The sequence below is a fragment of the Paramormyrops kingsleyae genome, chromosome 1, assembly GCF_048594095.1.
Source record: "Paramormyrops kingsleyae isolate MSU_618 chromosome 1, PKINGS_0.4, whole genome shotgun sequence".
NCBI lineage: Eukaryota > Metazoa > Chordata > Actinopteri > Osteoglossiformes > Mormyridae > Paramormyrops > Paramormyrops kingsleyae.
Window position 1 is genome coordinate 63860009 of NC_132797.1, and position 15605 is coordinate 63875613.

The 15605-nt window shown below is 48.7% G+C and overlaps 1 protein-coding gene across 10 annotated transcripts in view; it reads right to left on the reverse strand.

Annotated features, from left to right (window-relative positions):
• Positions 1–3590: 3590 nt before the first annotated feature.
• The window catches only part of LOC111849473 (R3H domain-containing protein 1-like), a 34801-nt gene continuing 22786 nt past the window's right edge, over positions 3591–15605 (reverse strand). For 6 of the 10 annotated variants that reach the window (XM_023822348.2, XM_072717545.1, XM_023822347.2 and 3 more), the window contains 15 exons: positions 15530–15558; positions 15172–15443; positions 13940–14206; positions 12952–13106; positions 12419–12523; positions 11433–11663; positions 11170–11293; positions 9339–9496; positions 8838–8989; positions 8266–8369; positions 6295–6464; positions 5911–6055; positions 5715–5812; positions 5514–5598; positions 3591–4897 (listed from right to left, as the gene is read on the reverse strand). In XM_023822348.2, the coding sequence (XP_023678116.2) occupies positions 4548–4897; positions 5514–5598; positions 5715–5812; positions 5911–6055; positions 6295–6464; positions 8266–8369; positions 8838–8989; positions 9339–9496; positions 11170–11293; positions 11433–11663; positions 12419–12523; positions 12952–13106; positions 13940–14206; positions 15172–15443; positions 15530–15558 (2445 nt within the window). In that variant the 3' untranslated portion in view covers positions 3591–4547. The remainder of the gene's footprint in view (positions 4898–5513; positions 5599–5714; positions 5813–5910; positions 6056–6294; positions 6465–8265; positions 8370–8837; positions 8990–9338; positions 9497–11169; positions 11294–11432; positions 11664–12418; positions 12524–12951; positions 13107–13939; positions 14207–15171; positions 15444–15529; positions 15559–15605) is intronic. The other 4 variants (XM_023822355.2, XM_023822351.2, XM_023822353.2 and 1 more) reach the window with 4 other exon arrangements.

Sequence of the window (15605 nt, forward strand, 5' to 3'; positions counted from 1 at the left end):
CGGGAGGGATCGAGAACCGGTTCTAACTTATGAAGAACCGGGAGTTTGATAAAATTTTTGAATTACGGTTCAACTTACCGATTCCCACGCCTGCATTTTTAATCAACTATGTAAGGGTTAATGGACGACAACCCGTTTGTACTTGAAATTATATTCACGTTTACGAACCGAAAACGCTTTTATTAGTATAACTAGGCTATTTAGGTTCGCGGTATAATAGCAGCATAGCTTTTTTTTTCCTTTTGGAGGAACTGTATCATGGGGGATTTGAAAATACCAATAGGCCTATAGTGTTGCTTTTTAAAATATAGCCGAAATACCGTATACCTACATGTAATGTATGGACGGCACCAAAAATTAGATATCGCTTGCTACTATGTTTTGGCTATATATGGCCCCAAGCCACCGTCTTTAATTCTCTGTTGTTAAGCCCAGAAGCCAGTCGTCATGCAGTTTGGAAACTGTCCGCTGCTAAACCCAAAGGCCAATATTTATAAACATACATTCAAACGAATTGTGTAACATCCGTGGATTAAGAACATGTTTTTAAAACACATAGCTACGGAGGGAAAGTTTTTGTTTTTTATTTGTTTTGTTCGGTCAGTCTTTGTTTCAATTTAGCTTTATGTACCTCTTGGTATTAAGCTGCTTTATGGATAAAACCCGACTTGTTTACCGTTAACCGACTAGCGTATTATCCAGTTTAGGCAGGTTAAAGAAAAATGTAAAGCACTACTGACATCAATAGCAAACTGACATCCAAGATTGACTGTATGTATTTTCTCTTAGATCACCATAAAATTATTATATATATACACACACACATATATGGAAATGTCCGATTTGACTGAAATGACAGATTCCAAATCAGATTTGAAATTGATACAATACGAACGATACCCAGGCTTAATTACTGGTGTGTGTTTGTGTGCGAGTGAGCGAGATAGAGAGTGATTATAGTAGAGATCTAACGAGAGGCTACCGTCATCATAACGCGGGTTGGGGACAATTCTGTGCAGAATGTCATCTACCTGCGTACAGCCCTCAAGAACTATATGCCTTTTCTCTTAATGCAGTACTTAACTCTATGTGACGTTGTCCTCTACAGTCTACAATAAAACACCACACTGATATTTCTGTAAATTATATGTTTATTGCCAAAGCATTTATCCGTAATACGATTAAGAATGTGAATGTCTTGCTTTGCATGTCGATTTAAATGTTGTGTTGGGTACACCTAAATTTTTTAGTAAGGAGCACCAGTTTTACTGGTGGAAAAGGGTAGTCCGGAATCTTAAACTCAAAGGTCATTCCTTATCTTCCCGTATAAAATCGAACTGAACAGACACTGACGCACATTTTCAAAGGATAAAGCCAAACATGAAGATGTTTTTGAAACCTTTCACTTCTCGGAATTGTGGCCGTTTCGATATAAAAAAAGTAAACATACATTACCACAAGGTGGCGCCATCACCACGCATTTATCCCGACATATGGCATACCCACATTGCTTGCTGGTTTTATTGAGACCGGATCCCAAATTAACCTGGCTGATTGGTCTGGTCCATTAAAAGAAAAACATAACCCGTTAAGAATTATGCGCTTTTCTGTAAATAATAAGAAGTTAATTATGCCCTTTTATTTTACCCAAGCTCCACAAGCAAAGTATGCAGTTCATTTATAATAAACAGTTTGTTCGGTTAATTGTTTAAGGTGCGAGGAACAACAATAAATCATAAAATGAAGCCGATGGCACATTTATATAATTATTTCTAGTGGGATAAAAAAAAATGTCTCTGCATCAGCACATAAAGTGCCACACAAAGAATAAAAAGTCAAGTCGGAACAACTTAAAAAAATAACCTAATTAAAGGCCGCAAAGTAAAAAGGAAGTGGTCGCACAGGCAGAGCTTTCTGGCGTCTATATATACGTATAATTGCAATTTTTCGTTCTTCATCCTGTTACAAAATGATGCATCTAAAGTGAAGATAATCACGTACAGATATTCGAGTAAAACTCCTTATTGCAAAGCGCAGCCAGCATTACCCACAGAATGAGTTTATCTTGCGCCTCATTTGGGCTGCAGATTTACAAGAAAATGGAAAAATGATTCCAGTGACCCAAAACTATCATAATGTTGGTCTTTGACCATTTAAAACGTCATAATACGCCCACTCCCTGCGACCCCCGAATAGATGTACAGCGGAATGTCATTGAGAATCATTCCGATCTTAGCCCCACTCGGCCAGGTAGGGTTCGGGTCGCCAGAGCTTCAACACAATGACCGCAGCTTTACTTCCACAACGACACCTGCCATCTCAGACCTGACACATTATTTTCAAGTTAAGTCTCAATGGAAAGTCCGGGACAGGGATGGGCCAACGAACGGTGCGCTGAAGGTAATTATCTGCACCATGTATTCGGCTCGATGAAATATCACTGACACCCCTAATCCAAAACCTGCAGGAGAATTAATCGTAGAGTAAAACTATTCAACTATGTCAACACAATGCCAGGCAACTTCAATGCCCATGATATGACCACTTAGGAGATACCGTATCACTGTAATTCGATTCTTCCTTTCTGCTTGTTTTCCTTTTAATTAACCCATGGTTATATTACTTACCTTGTACATACAACACAATTGTAAATAATGCTTTATTTCATATTTATCTATTTATACTGCTAACGGTCATTGCAAATGTATTGCTCCGTTGCATTTTTTGCAAACATAATACTGAGTGGGCAGTGGGCTGAAGTAAATACAAGGTTGGCAACTCTCACGCTTTCATAATCTCGCGCTGACACGAGAAATCTTACGGCAAATCTATATTATTCCATTATAAACCTAAAATTAGTTACATGGAAAGCGGTGGGGTAGTTCGCAAACCCTCCAGACTATTTACATGGTAATAAACTCTTACGTACATATACAGTAAATGCGTGGGCCTGTGTGCGCCGACTTGGCTCGAATTGAAAATCTCATTGCAGCCAGTAGATCAAGAAGTTGACAAAAATGCATGTATATTTTCTCATATCAAACTATTTACCCAGATCTCCGAAATACTACCAGAGTCTGCTTGTTTCGGGCTTTGTTCTAGCTTGCACGCAAAATAGCATCCGATAGAAGCAAAATGTTCAGCGCACCTTTTTTTTTTTTAAAAGTCAAACTCATTCGTGAGCAGCACGGCCATTGAAATAGAACGATGACTTACTCGGCTTTCCAAAAGGGTTGCACCGTAGTGTCAAGGGGATGGCCAGATGTACTTGGATTCCGTTCGTCCAGGAATGTAAAAGGCAACTTTACTAGACACCTAACTGAACACCTCGGATTTCAGCGGATCGCAGGTAAACCACAACTGATCAGTAATTGGTTCAATGCAAGCACAAGGGCACAACATAGACAATCTTAGTCAAATGACTATAAAAGATGATTTTCTTCTCCCCACCAAATAGTCAGCTAGGAGGAGAATATACCAAAACTTAAGTGAAGACATTTCACTACGTATTTATTTGCCACCCGGAAAACACCAGAATGAATAATATGTCAGAGGAATAGGAGAAAACACTCCGATTGGGACAAGGGACATCGTTTGGTGTAAACATTTATTGGTTTCAAATAAAAATGATTTGCACCAGCAAAAATTGTACAGCCGTCTTGAATTGGAATAAAAGAAATCCACAGTATAAATGTGCAAACTTTTGATTTTCCAGTAGTCCTTCAAGGAGGACATAATTTAAAAAGATTAACTAAGAAACCGGAAGTGTTGGCCTCGTTCTGAGAAGATGGCGGCGATGACACGGTAGGGTAGAGGACGACATCCCGATCGGGTTGCTAAAACATGCCGTCAGGAAGATTCAGAGTCATAAATTAGATTAAAACCAGGAATATTTAACTTGATATTTTCTTTCATTTGTGCCTGTTACCACCATAACGTTCGCCACGAGGACTTAAGTATTTAGATTATATAAATTATGTACAGTGTCGGGGGTTCTACATTTTAAAAGACTGATTTCTCTGGACTCGTGGTAGAAGGCACCAAAAGAAAAATGTTTGGCAGTTCGGTAATGATTCATGTAAACTGACCACAGTGAACAATAACCGGCTCGTGGGAGACTAGTCCCTGGGGTCCAGACCCAGCACAGAATATCCTCAGGTAGATTTTTGGCTTTTGACGGACTAAAAACTAAACTAGGCAAGAAAATGTGGAATTGGGGAAAGGATGCAGCTGTACTGCCCGCCTGGGCCTAACAGAATTTCAAATATAAAACAAATTAAAAAAAAAAAAAAGTACCCGCTGCCATTTGATATGTTCCAGTCAATTCTGAAAAAATGGGTTAATATTTGGAACTGCATTCTTGGTTTTGAATACTCCCACAGAATAAACTCGTTTTCAAATCGCTAGAACAACACAAAGACAAAATTCCCAAAGTCTCTCATAAGTGAAAACCCATGATATCAAACCAACTCAGTGGGTAACGGGAAGTGGGGAGTGACTGAAACGGGAAGTGACAGGTGCCGGGGGACGAGGGGACGGCCCAACCCTCACTGGGAGCTGGCCCTCTCCAGGTTGGGAAGCTCTAAGTGTCTTTTGCTAGTTCTGAGCCTGAAGGCAGCGGGGCCGCCGCCGCCGTGCTTGGCCAGGGCGCTCTGCGCTGCGTGTCTGGAGGGAAACAAAGCCAGGATGGTGTAGGCGGACGCCAGGGTGTGGGGGGGCTTCGGGCGGTCGGGGGAGCCGCTGGCATCCCCGGGGCCGCGGTGCGCATGCGGCTGGGGGTGTTCTGGTAGCCACCGGATGGTGGCCCCTACTCTGCAGAGGTCGGCGAGCAGGGCGTCCGCCTCGGCACGGCTCAGCCCCTCTGGCAGGCTGGTCACCTCCAGGACCCTCCCCATTACTGGGGGGGGGGGATGCAGATAGGGAGGGGGAGACATGGAAAGAAAGAGAAAAAATCACATCCTCTGACTTGCATTACAAAGTCAGTCCCCCTGCCCATGGGTGAGTGTGAGTATCAGTAAACCATAATAATGCTACTGGTGCCTCAGAGCAGCCGTGTGGGGGGAGTGCTCAAACCAGCATGCTCCATCTCCAACGGTGACCGGATGCTTCCGGACACCGCAGACAGGATCCCTCACATGCGGCCATTCATTCAAATACTGTAATTTCACATTTCATCCTGATGCTGTTTTTCCCCTCCACTGGCTGGCAAGTCACTGTGGTTCCCCAACTGTTTATGGTCAGATGCAGGCAGTATATATTAACAGGCGTGCCTAAGAACTTCCACTCCATTTATCGGCACTTTAGTCCTCCAGAGGTCGTGAACTGGGAATCTTAATCTCACAATTAACAGACCCGATGGCTCCCAAATCCAGTTGAACCCCACAATAAACCAGTTTAATCCTGCGGTTAATTTAAATAAACTCGATGCCTGCATGTTAACCGAGAGCTCCGAGCCATAGTTGCGGGGTGTCATTAATGCTGTTTCCACAGCAACATCAGGCCCCACCCATTACCTGGGTCACCTACACTGAGATCTGAAGACAGTGCCTTCCGTGTTGACTTCCTCGCCCTGCCACTGTGCCGGATCGCTGCGTGTCCCTGGAGAGATGGCGACATGTGGGTGTGCCAGCTTGGCATGCTTTTGCATTATTTGTCAGGTGCCCAGGCAGCACAACACCCGAAAGGCTGGGCACCGGAAGTTTCAGGAGACTCACCTGGTGATTGGGGACCACGTGGGGGCCGTGAAGCAGTGGGGGCCGAATGGGGGGGTTGTACTGAAGGGGCTGGCCGAGCAGGGGATACCTCGTATCACCTGTGGGATGGAGAGCATCAGCCCCAGCTGTGTAATCCGCTGCCCACGGGGGCAGACCAAGCATCCGATGACAGGAAATAAGGGGCCGGGCTGCTCACCTTGACTCGGGCCGAAGGGCCGGCTGAACTGAGGCATGATGGTGACGGGGGCGAGACCGGGACGTATGTTCTTCATGTTGGTCAGATGGGCGGGGCCAGGAGACTGGGCGGGAGAGGGGGCGGGGCTGCCCAGCTGGGGGCTGCTCTGGAGTTAAAGGATACAGCCGCTTAGGGACTAACCACAGAGTGCTACAGTACAGTGACCAGATGAAGTCACTGCAGTTTGAAAGTGATTCCAACTCCACCCAACCTTGTTTATCCTCTGCCTGTGGCTCTACAGCAGCCATGAAGGAGTTAAATGCAAATTGAGCCACTTTCCAGGTTCCTGCCATGAACGAGCCACTTAGCACGAACTGTGTGACCTGGGGGGGACGGGGCAGTTACCTGAGAGGAGTCAAGAGTGGCAATCTCGGCCGGCTTGGAGCCTCTCTGGTGGTCTAGGCTGTGGTGCTTGTTGTGTTTCCACTGGGGGGGCGAGTGGGGCCGTGGCTGGTGGCTGGGGGGTAAGGCGAGCTGCATCATGAGCATCCCACTGCTATGGGGTGGGGGCATGCCTGCCGACGGCGATCACAGGAAACACAGCAGCCAGTTCGATTAGCGTGCCACTGGTAATTGTGTTATGCTAATTATTACTCTGGCATACATTGCAGTGATAATGGACGATAAAGAGAGCGACACGGCAGCAGTGAGGCCAAGGATGAATGTTGATGGAGGACCCTTCAGGTAAGGGAGGGAAATATGACAGGGTGGGGGGACTGAACAGCAGAGAGCTGAATAAAATAATAAACCCCCAAATTGGTGTAAGTGCACCTTAACTAGCAGAGAGCATATGTTTGCAGTGATGTGAAACTGTGCACAGGCACAACTGGGGGGAGGGGGCATAGCTACAAGGACACTCGCATGCAAACCTGCGGTGAAACTCCCAGTCTGTGACCCCCCCGCAAGGGAGAAACCTGGCTCTATAGTCCCTCAGGAGCTGCTTCGTGCCCCCCCCCCAAACTGGCACAATTCTGCGATATTACTCCCCTCCACCCACCCCCCCTCGCCCTTCACCCACACTCTTCCCCAAGGGCAGAGTCGACACAATAACCACTCATGTGTGGGGGGGGGGGGGGGGGGGGTGTCATTCTTCCTTCCTGCTTTAATATTAAAGAGGAATATTGGGATGCTAAGTCAACATGCAGGAAGTGGGATCATTAAAAGGCCCTAACATCTCCCCACTCTCCCCACTCTCCCCACTCTCCCCACTCTCCCCACTCTGCCCACTCTGCCCACTCTGCCCACTCTCCCCACTCTGCCCACTCTGCCCACTCTCCCCACTCTGCCCACTCTCCCCACTCTCCCCACTCTCCCCACTCTGCCCACTCTCCCCACTCTCCCCACTCTCCCCACTCTCCCCACTCTCCCCACTCTGCCCACTCTGCCCACTCTCCCCACTCTCCCCACTCTGCCCACTCTGCCCACTCTCCCCACTCTCCCCACTCTCCCCACTCTGCCCACTCTGCCCACTCTCCCCACTCTCCCCACTCTCCCCACTCTCCCCACTCTCCCCACTCTGCCCACTCTCCCCACTCTCCCCACTCTGCCCACTCTCCAAATCCCATTATTAAATTCCATGCGGCAGCAGCAGACTTGCAGGCAGAAACCTCATCTGATGATCTGAAAGGGACGTTCATTTTTATTTATTTTTTTTTTAAGGAGTTTTAAAATTTGCTATGTTGGGGGGGGTGGGGTGGCCAAAAAAGTCATCAGAGGCGCTCATCATTAGAGGAATTATCATTAATTGAGGAAGCATAAAATGGCAAATTACATTTACGGAGCCCGTAAGGGTTTTTTTAAAGATGGCTATAATGAGGAAAGAAGCAACAGAGGAATTATTTTAATTACAAGTCCGTATCTGTTCATTAATTAGCCTGTAAAGATGGGAAAGTACTTCGAATTAGCTCTTTAAACATAATGGCTCACAGAGATTCACGACCGCTCCGCAACCACAAAATGAGCCTTTATGTTAAGGCCGAAAGTGCAGCTAGTTCAAGCCAGCATGATGTATAAACACACCTCAGCAAAATCGATCTCTCTATTGGGCACCTACTACCTCCAGGTTAAAACATTTGCACCATGGTATTTAAAGGAGAATAATGCTGGGGAGATTACAAGGAAACCGATAAACCCCAAGTCCTCTCCTTGGGAAAAAGACCCACATGCGCACACACTCCCTTATCTATGACATGGTCTCTAATCTCACATATATACAAATGGACGGAGCCTGTGACATCGAACAGAACACAGGAAGGGCGTGTGGCGGCCAGGGGTACATGCACATGAGCTGGTGGTGGGGGCCACAGCCCCCGGTACCTGGGCACTGCTGGCCAGGCAGCTGCTGAGAGCTGCAGGGGGAAGAGGTCCGAGGAAACTGCATCTGCTCCGAGCCTGGGGGGGGCAGGAAACTCACGGAGGAACTGAGGGGATGAAAACAGACACCCACAAAGAACAAGGGGGTAAGTTTTCCAGACAGCTAAACAGCCATAAGAAGCATATAGGACAGGTAGCGATGGCAGACGCTGTGGGTCACATGACCGGACAGACAGCGATGGGAGTACACTGTGGGTCACATGACCGGACAGACAGCGATGGGAGTACACTGTGGGTCACATGACAGGATGGCAGAGATGGTGTACTGTTGGCACATGACTGATGGCATGGGACCGGCGCCGTTATATTAAGACCGGATGGACACCGGGGCTCATAAATCACAGTGATGGCGACCCACTAAATGAGCCTCCCCCCTCCTCTGTGACGGCAGGAAGAGTAATGGAGAGCATCTGCACCCACCCCCTTATGGGCCCATGCTCCAGCCATGCTGTGTAAATCACCATGCGGTGGGGGGGGGGGGGGGGGGGGGGGGGGGGGGTGACAGGGACATGCACCTGAGGGCGCTCTGCTGGCCAGCTGGGACGGCGCTGTAGTACACCTGCACGCCGGGTCCTGCCAGTGGGCCCTGCACTGACTGGCCAGGCACGATGATTGGCTGCGGATAGGTCTGCTGGGTCACACCCTGGGAGCCCTGGGGTACGGACACCTGGGTGACGGGGGGGGGGGGGGGGGGGGGGAGCGCACACACGCATTAGCCCTGGTGGAGCCGGACAGCATAGAGAGGAACAAATACGACTGTACTGTCGCTTTAAAGGAGAGAGAGAGAACAGCAGCTCTCAATGCGATTTCCAATTCCCACATTCCAACCATTACACTCTGAGCTGGCTTTAGCGATTCAATTAGTAGTTAATTATCTGCACCACTCATATCTGCGCACTCCCTAAGGAAAGGAAAAATAATAAAACTGCCCCAAGTAATAAAAACTAAAGAAGTTAAATTCTGCGGCCCCCCTGCCTCCACCCCCTCAGACGGAGACGCCACCGCGTCGTGCTGACCTGGTAAGGCTGCAGGGAGGGATACGGCACCATCACGCCTTGCATCTGAGACCCCATATTGCTGTGCTGGCTGCTGACGAGGTTCTGATTCTGAGGTTGCTGGACTCCCACAACACCCTGGTATCCCTGCGTCGGATTCTGCAGCACGGCCTGATAGGCTGCAGGAACAGGGGAGAGCTGTGTCAGATGGTGGAGCTCCCTGTGAGGCTGACCAAGGTATTGCAGGAAGAATATAAAAAAGATGAACATACCCAAACTGGACATGTACTAAATGCAAGCCTAAATCAAACAGATTTATCAGTAAGCTAAAAGCACAGACAGCCTTATTTTACAGCGCAAAAAGTGGACATAAGTGTATATATGGAGGAGATCATGACAAGGGCAAGGCAAACATGCAAAGATTATAAACAGTACTGGTGACGAAGCCTAACAGAGAGGGAAAAAGAATTAAGCCAACAGCAAGGGTTTCTGGGTAAAGAGGGAAAAGCGTCCAGAGGACACACCCAGGTTGTGCTGCCTTGGGGACATTTTCCCAGCAGACAGCAGCCATGAAAGAAGTGGGACAAAGGAAACGGATGGTCCCCAGAAGGCTGCTGCTTGGTTATTTCTGATGACATGCTCTCGGCGGGGGGGCAAGCATGGGGATGGGAGAAGGGCTCTGGGGCAGAGACAATGCTGGCACAAGCCTCCTTTGTGTGTGTGTGTTTTTTTTTTTTTTAACGGAGAGCAGGAGCTAAGGAGAAAAGACGTCACACGCATTACATGTCACAAGACCTTATTCTCCACACTCAGTGTCACCAGCCCATGAAAATAATAAAAATATTAGGCAAGAAGCCCGAGTGCCGCTGGCTGCTGCAGCCACATTAAGGCAGGCGCCCCAGGGAGATGCACTGAGACACGCCTCATAAATATTTCCCCAAACTAAACATGAACAAACACAGCAGCCGTCCAGGGGCTCAGCACTGAATACCAACCAGCACAGACGAACACAACTTCACAGAAAGTAATTAATCTTCTCTTCCTGCCTTCCTGTTCCGCGCCCACCCCCAACCCTACGGACTTTAAAAATGTATGACGCTAATGGCTGCTACGTATGCCCTCAGAATAGATATTGTAAATTATTAAACTTTAATCATGTTAACACTTTGGGGCAGTGTTGTTGGGCAGGGTGCTATACAAAAATAAACGGAGCAGAACATGCAGAGTCACATTTAAAGTGAATGTGTCATCGGCTTGTATTTTCTGGCTAAGCGGTTTGTTAAATATGCCTGCCAGCGCTGCATTTAGGCATCGCCACTGCTGCCATGGTTTATATGCACTTCAGGAATTCACACACTGATACTGATTAAAGAGGAAAATAATCCAGCTTCCTGCAAATCACTCTATTGGTTCCCATCCACATTACAGATTTGCAATACAAGACCAATGAAAGGGGCCAGAGCCGAGCTCAAATAGGGCCTCCGATTGGCCCTTCAGTCTTGAGTTTGCCCCGCCCATGAGCAATGATTAGCTGTGGACGTGAGGCTGTGAAGTGGAGCGAGGGGCAGAAAAAGAGACCGGTTCACTGTGAGAATCGTAGTCCTCTCAGACAGCGCCCCGGTCCCGCATCCGGCCACTCCGGGTCTCGGTCCAAACGGCACCTACATCCTCCTCTAGAATATTCCCTAACTCACAGCACTTAATCACAATGTTACAATGAGGCTCCCCATACCGACACCAAATCACAGCACCCGCAAGAACGGCAAGGGATGCTGCCTTGAGACAGAAGCAGTATGATGAGAGCAGAGTGCAGTGGATTCCCAGCATGCCTTTGGGCAAGCGTGCCAGTTACCTGCAGGCTGGACCGGCTGTGGCATTGGCTGGCTTGGCGGGTTGCCGTAGTGCACGGGAGCGACGGCCCGGTATGCCTGGCTGGAGTGCGGGTACTGAGCTGGCGCACAGTAACATGCAGGCATCTAGAGGGCAGAGCAGGGATTACTCACAGTGAGCTTGGCAACAGCTGTGCGTTACACTGCAGGTGGTACAGTAGCCAGATCAGGACACGATACAGCAGAAAGTTTCAATTTGGGGGGGGGGGGGGGTGGAGGAAGATACCTGCTGCACGTAGGTCTGCTGCACGACAGGCTGGCCCGCGGAGGGCGCAGCGCCAGGGAAAGCAGAGGTGGGGGGCACGGGCTGCCCTGGGGGCGGCACAATGTAGCCGCCCTGCTGCCCGGGCTGCAGCACCATAGAGGAGGGGTACACAGCGGTGTGGCCTTCAGGGGCTTCGGCGGAGGGCTGCCGGGCCAGGCTCATGTGGCTGAACTGAGCCCCCAGGTTGTCTTGCTGCGGGTGGAACCGGAGTAGGGGAATAAGAGCCATGAGAAACAGAAAAGGCACCGTCATCTTTCCTGAGCTGGCGTGGGCTACTCGCCACACCCTGATGTTAACTGGGGGAGAGACGGTGACGGTTTCAGTCACCGGATACTAAACTTCATATCTGCTGCAAAAATTCATCATTTAAAGCACACTTAATTATTTAGTCATTAAGAGATGTTCGTCAGTGGAAGGAGGTCAGAAAAGACGTTGCAGCAAGGAGATTCATGTCACCAAGCAGGAATGACAGCACAGCGGAGCATATAAAGGGACCCCCCCCAGCTCCTAATCCACATAATAAAATCTGAAATGGCTCATTTTTAGTCTGACAACTTTCAGCATGCAAATTTAACTCAAGAATCCATAAATACAAACTGGATACAGTGGATAATCACAATATCCAATGAGGGATCAACTGCCCATTCTGCTTTTCTTTATTCATTGATCAGAATCATTTTTTTAGTAAAAAAAATAAATAAATAAATAAAAAATGTGAATGAAGTATTATTTAGCAAACTCAAACTATACAAGTAAGTTGTGGGTATATACACACACAAACTGGTGATTCACACAATAATCCTTTAATCGCCACTAAGAAAAAAAAAATCAAAAGCAAAATGGACAGTTTTTTAACACACGGCGATGGGCATGCAGAGGCTCAGTCAGTGAGAAAAACACAGACAGGCAGAGTGGAGGAAGGAGAAAGAGGAAGAGAGGAGCGGTACCACAGTGTACTGTTGGTTAGAGGAGACAGGCAGGAGCGGAGATGCGTAAGACACCACGGAGAACTGGAGCGGCGGCGGCGCCAGAGGCGGCAGGGACCGATTCGGCTGAGGAGGCAAGGGGTTTGGGGTGGGGGTCAGAGGCGGAGTCACCGTGCGTTTAGTCATGAGAGAGACAGAGTTTCAGGCTCGAAAGCCCTCAGAGTATTAGTCTATGAAGGAGCCCTCAATCATGTAGAGCTAACCAACGATTAACACACCAAAACTGACAGCATTAACTTCCATATTTAGGTCGAATAAAATAGACAAGATGGAGGGATAGAAAACAACAAGAGGACATTTGGCTGCACAAACCAAACGAGGTCTCAGGGATGCGGCACAATCTAATCAAGGACCTTGCCCTTTGGTTTCTGCAGTGCTCCACTCAAAGGGGGCCCTCAGAAACCGCAACTACCCCCCACAGTGGAAGATTAAAGGGTTTGCATGCATTGCCCCACCCCCGCCAGGCATGATTGGAGATGCAGCAGCGGACTGACCTGAGGGAGCACGTGATTAGCCGACTGAGGCGGGTGTGGCACGGGTAGAGGCGGCGGTGGAGGCAAGGAGAGGGGCTGCTGGGTCCTGCTTGGTTGAGGTGCCATGCTGGAACTGTACACAACCGTGCTGCCATCCGGGTGGAGGAAAGGCTGACCTGGTAGGAGAACGGCACCATCATCAGGCATGCTGCATGTTTTGAAATTTGGTGGTACTAAAAACAAGCGACCATTCCTGCTTATGCAGATAAAACGTGTTTCTCCTACACAACCGTGAAAGTCTGTTTGAGGTCCATGCCATACACGTCTGGAGAGCGTCTGACACCACTGATAAGCCCAAGAAATTACATTTCTTAAATGTTTTCAAAGCAGCACCACTCCCACCCCCCCAAAAAAGAAACCTCATTCTATTTTAGGAAGCCTAATTTTGCTAAAAGCAAGAAAAAAAAAATTCGGCCATCAGCAAGGCCAACCAAAGACTCCATATCCAATAGCACAGCTGAGACAGACGTGCATCAGCCGCGGGGAAAGTGCTCCCTCCCGTCATTCAACAGGCCGTTCTGTGCCGGACGGCAGCTTGCAATGACTAACAGCACATTCATTCATCTTCAGAGAGAAGCCGAGACTCCACCCCACCCCCCCCTGGAGAAATGTTATTTACATGAAAGAGGTGCCACTTGAAAGCAGCGCCGTTACGGTGCATCAATAAGAGCTCCACTGAACTCTGTAAACATCCCACGGCTGCTTTTAAAGAAAGCGACTCAAAAATCACTTAATACCTCAGAAATTATTTAGTTGTGCCTCAGCCCACCACATGAAATACACGCCATGTAACTGCAGTGCATCCTTAAACCCCGCCCCCTGGCCCCCGGTGATGGAACTGTAAGATGTGAGTAGTGTTAGTGGTTATGTTAGGTAAACATATACAGCAACGAGGGAGCTCACACGCACACAGCTCCCGACAGACGGACCCAGAGCAGCCGGTACCAACCTGTGTGCGGGTTCACCAGGATACTGCCAGCAGGGATGCCGGCCGCTTCCAGAGGAAGCAAATAGTAGCTAGTGTTAGCAGTGGATGGCGCCAGGCCGCCCCCGCCCCCCTCGCGGGACACGGAGCTGCCGCCGGGGTAGGCCACGGGGGCGGGCGCGGCATGGCCGGCTGGGGTTAGGGGCAGGAGAGGTAGGGGTGCCGCTGCCGCCGGCTGGGGGCGCGAGAGTGAACCCGTGGACGAGCCTACACTACTAGATGACTCAGAACCTGGGAAAGGGGAGCAAGGGGGGAAAAAGTGTTTACCGAAAGGCAGAGCATGCACATTAATCCTGGAGCAGATCACATGACCAAGTGGTTACGGCTGAATTCATTGGTTACGCTGGACTTTTTTAAAAAAAAACCATTGCTACTTAAGCAGTTAAACCACTAATGGTACTTAAACAATAGACATAATGTACAAGACTGATGTGCTTTAATCTCACGAGGGCCTATAGGAAATGCAAGGCATACAGCAATCAGAGGTCACTAAATCACTCTCACGGGGGCCTAATTAGCACACTTTCTGACGGCCCTCACAGGACATGCGTGTCATATAAAACAGGCAGAGGTGGGGTAACCAATGAATTCAGCCTGGGTTAGGAATAGGACCAGTGATAAGCAAAGCACAAAACAGCTGGCTGTGAATGAAGAGTGAGGTGTGAGGCAGCCATGTTATCACTAGGCGATGAAATCATGCTGTTTGAATGGACAGGTACAAGCACATGACGGGGGGGGTGAGAGAACAACAAGGAGCTGAGCCTTTCAAAGATTAGGGACATAAAATGACAGTATGAGCATCAGATCCAGCTCCACTGCACATCAGGAACATCAGATCACAGAAATGAAAGATTTTAACGACAATCTCATAACTGTATAGCTTAAACTCAAACACACAGCCAATTAGAGCATGGATTTTTATTAACCTAGCGATGATGCATATCCTTAATATTAAAGAGCTGGAGCCTAACTGCAATGGCCCTTTTCTACCAACGTGCACAGGAAGGAGGGGGATTAACAATATACAGTCTGTATACAGTGAAATATGAATAGAAGATTAAATGATTTCATAAGCCATCTGTGGACGGTGAGTCCTGGCACGTTGGATGACCGCACCCACTTTTGAATTCCTTCAGGATTTCATGAGGGGGCGGAGCCTTCACTGTGAGGTCAAGCAGCAGACCAGCCCCACTTGCCTGTTTTGGACAGTCGGCTGGTGCCCTTGCTGCTGCCTGAGCTGTCTCCCCGGATCAGAACTGAGATGCCACTGAAGCTGCTGGCCTTGGTCATGGCGGGCTTCAGGTTGCGGTTGGAGCTGTCCGAGTCCGTGCTGCTCCACGGCCGCGGTTCCGAGTACTTCGGCTCATTCTCGGAGCTGCTCTGCCGGCTGCTGGCGGACCGGCTGTCTTTGGCCCTGAAGATCTGGCGCCTTTGCTGGGTGCTGTTAGACGCATCATCTTCCTGGATCCTGCAGCCAGAAATGGCACCATTGGACCCAAAGCCAAACCCTCACCACAGTGGGCACCATACATATACACGGAACCGGACGCTTACCTCTTATCTAGTGCAAAGCTCTCCGGACCCTGAAAACACATAAAAGTTATTAATCTGACAAAATCAGATATGACAC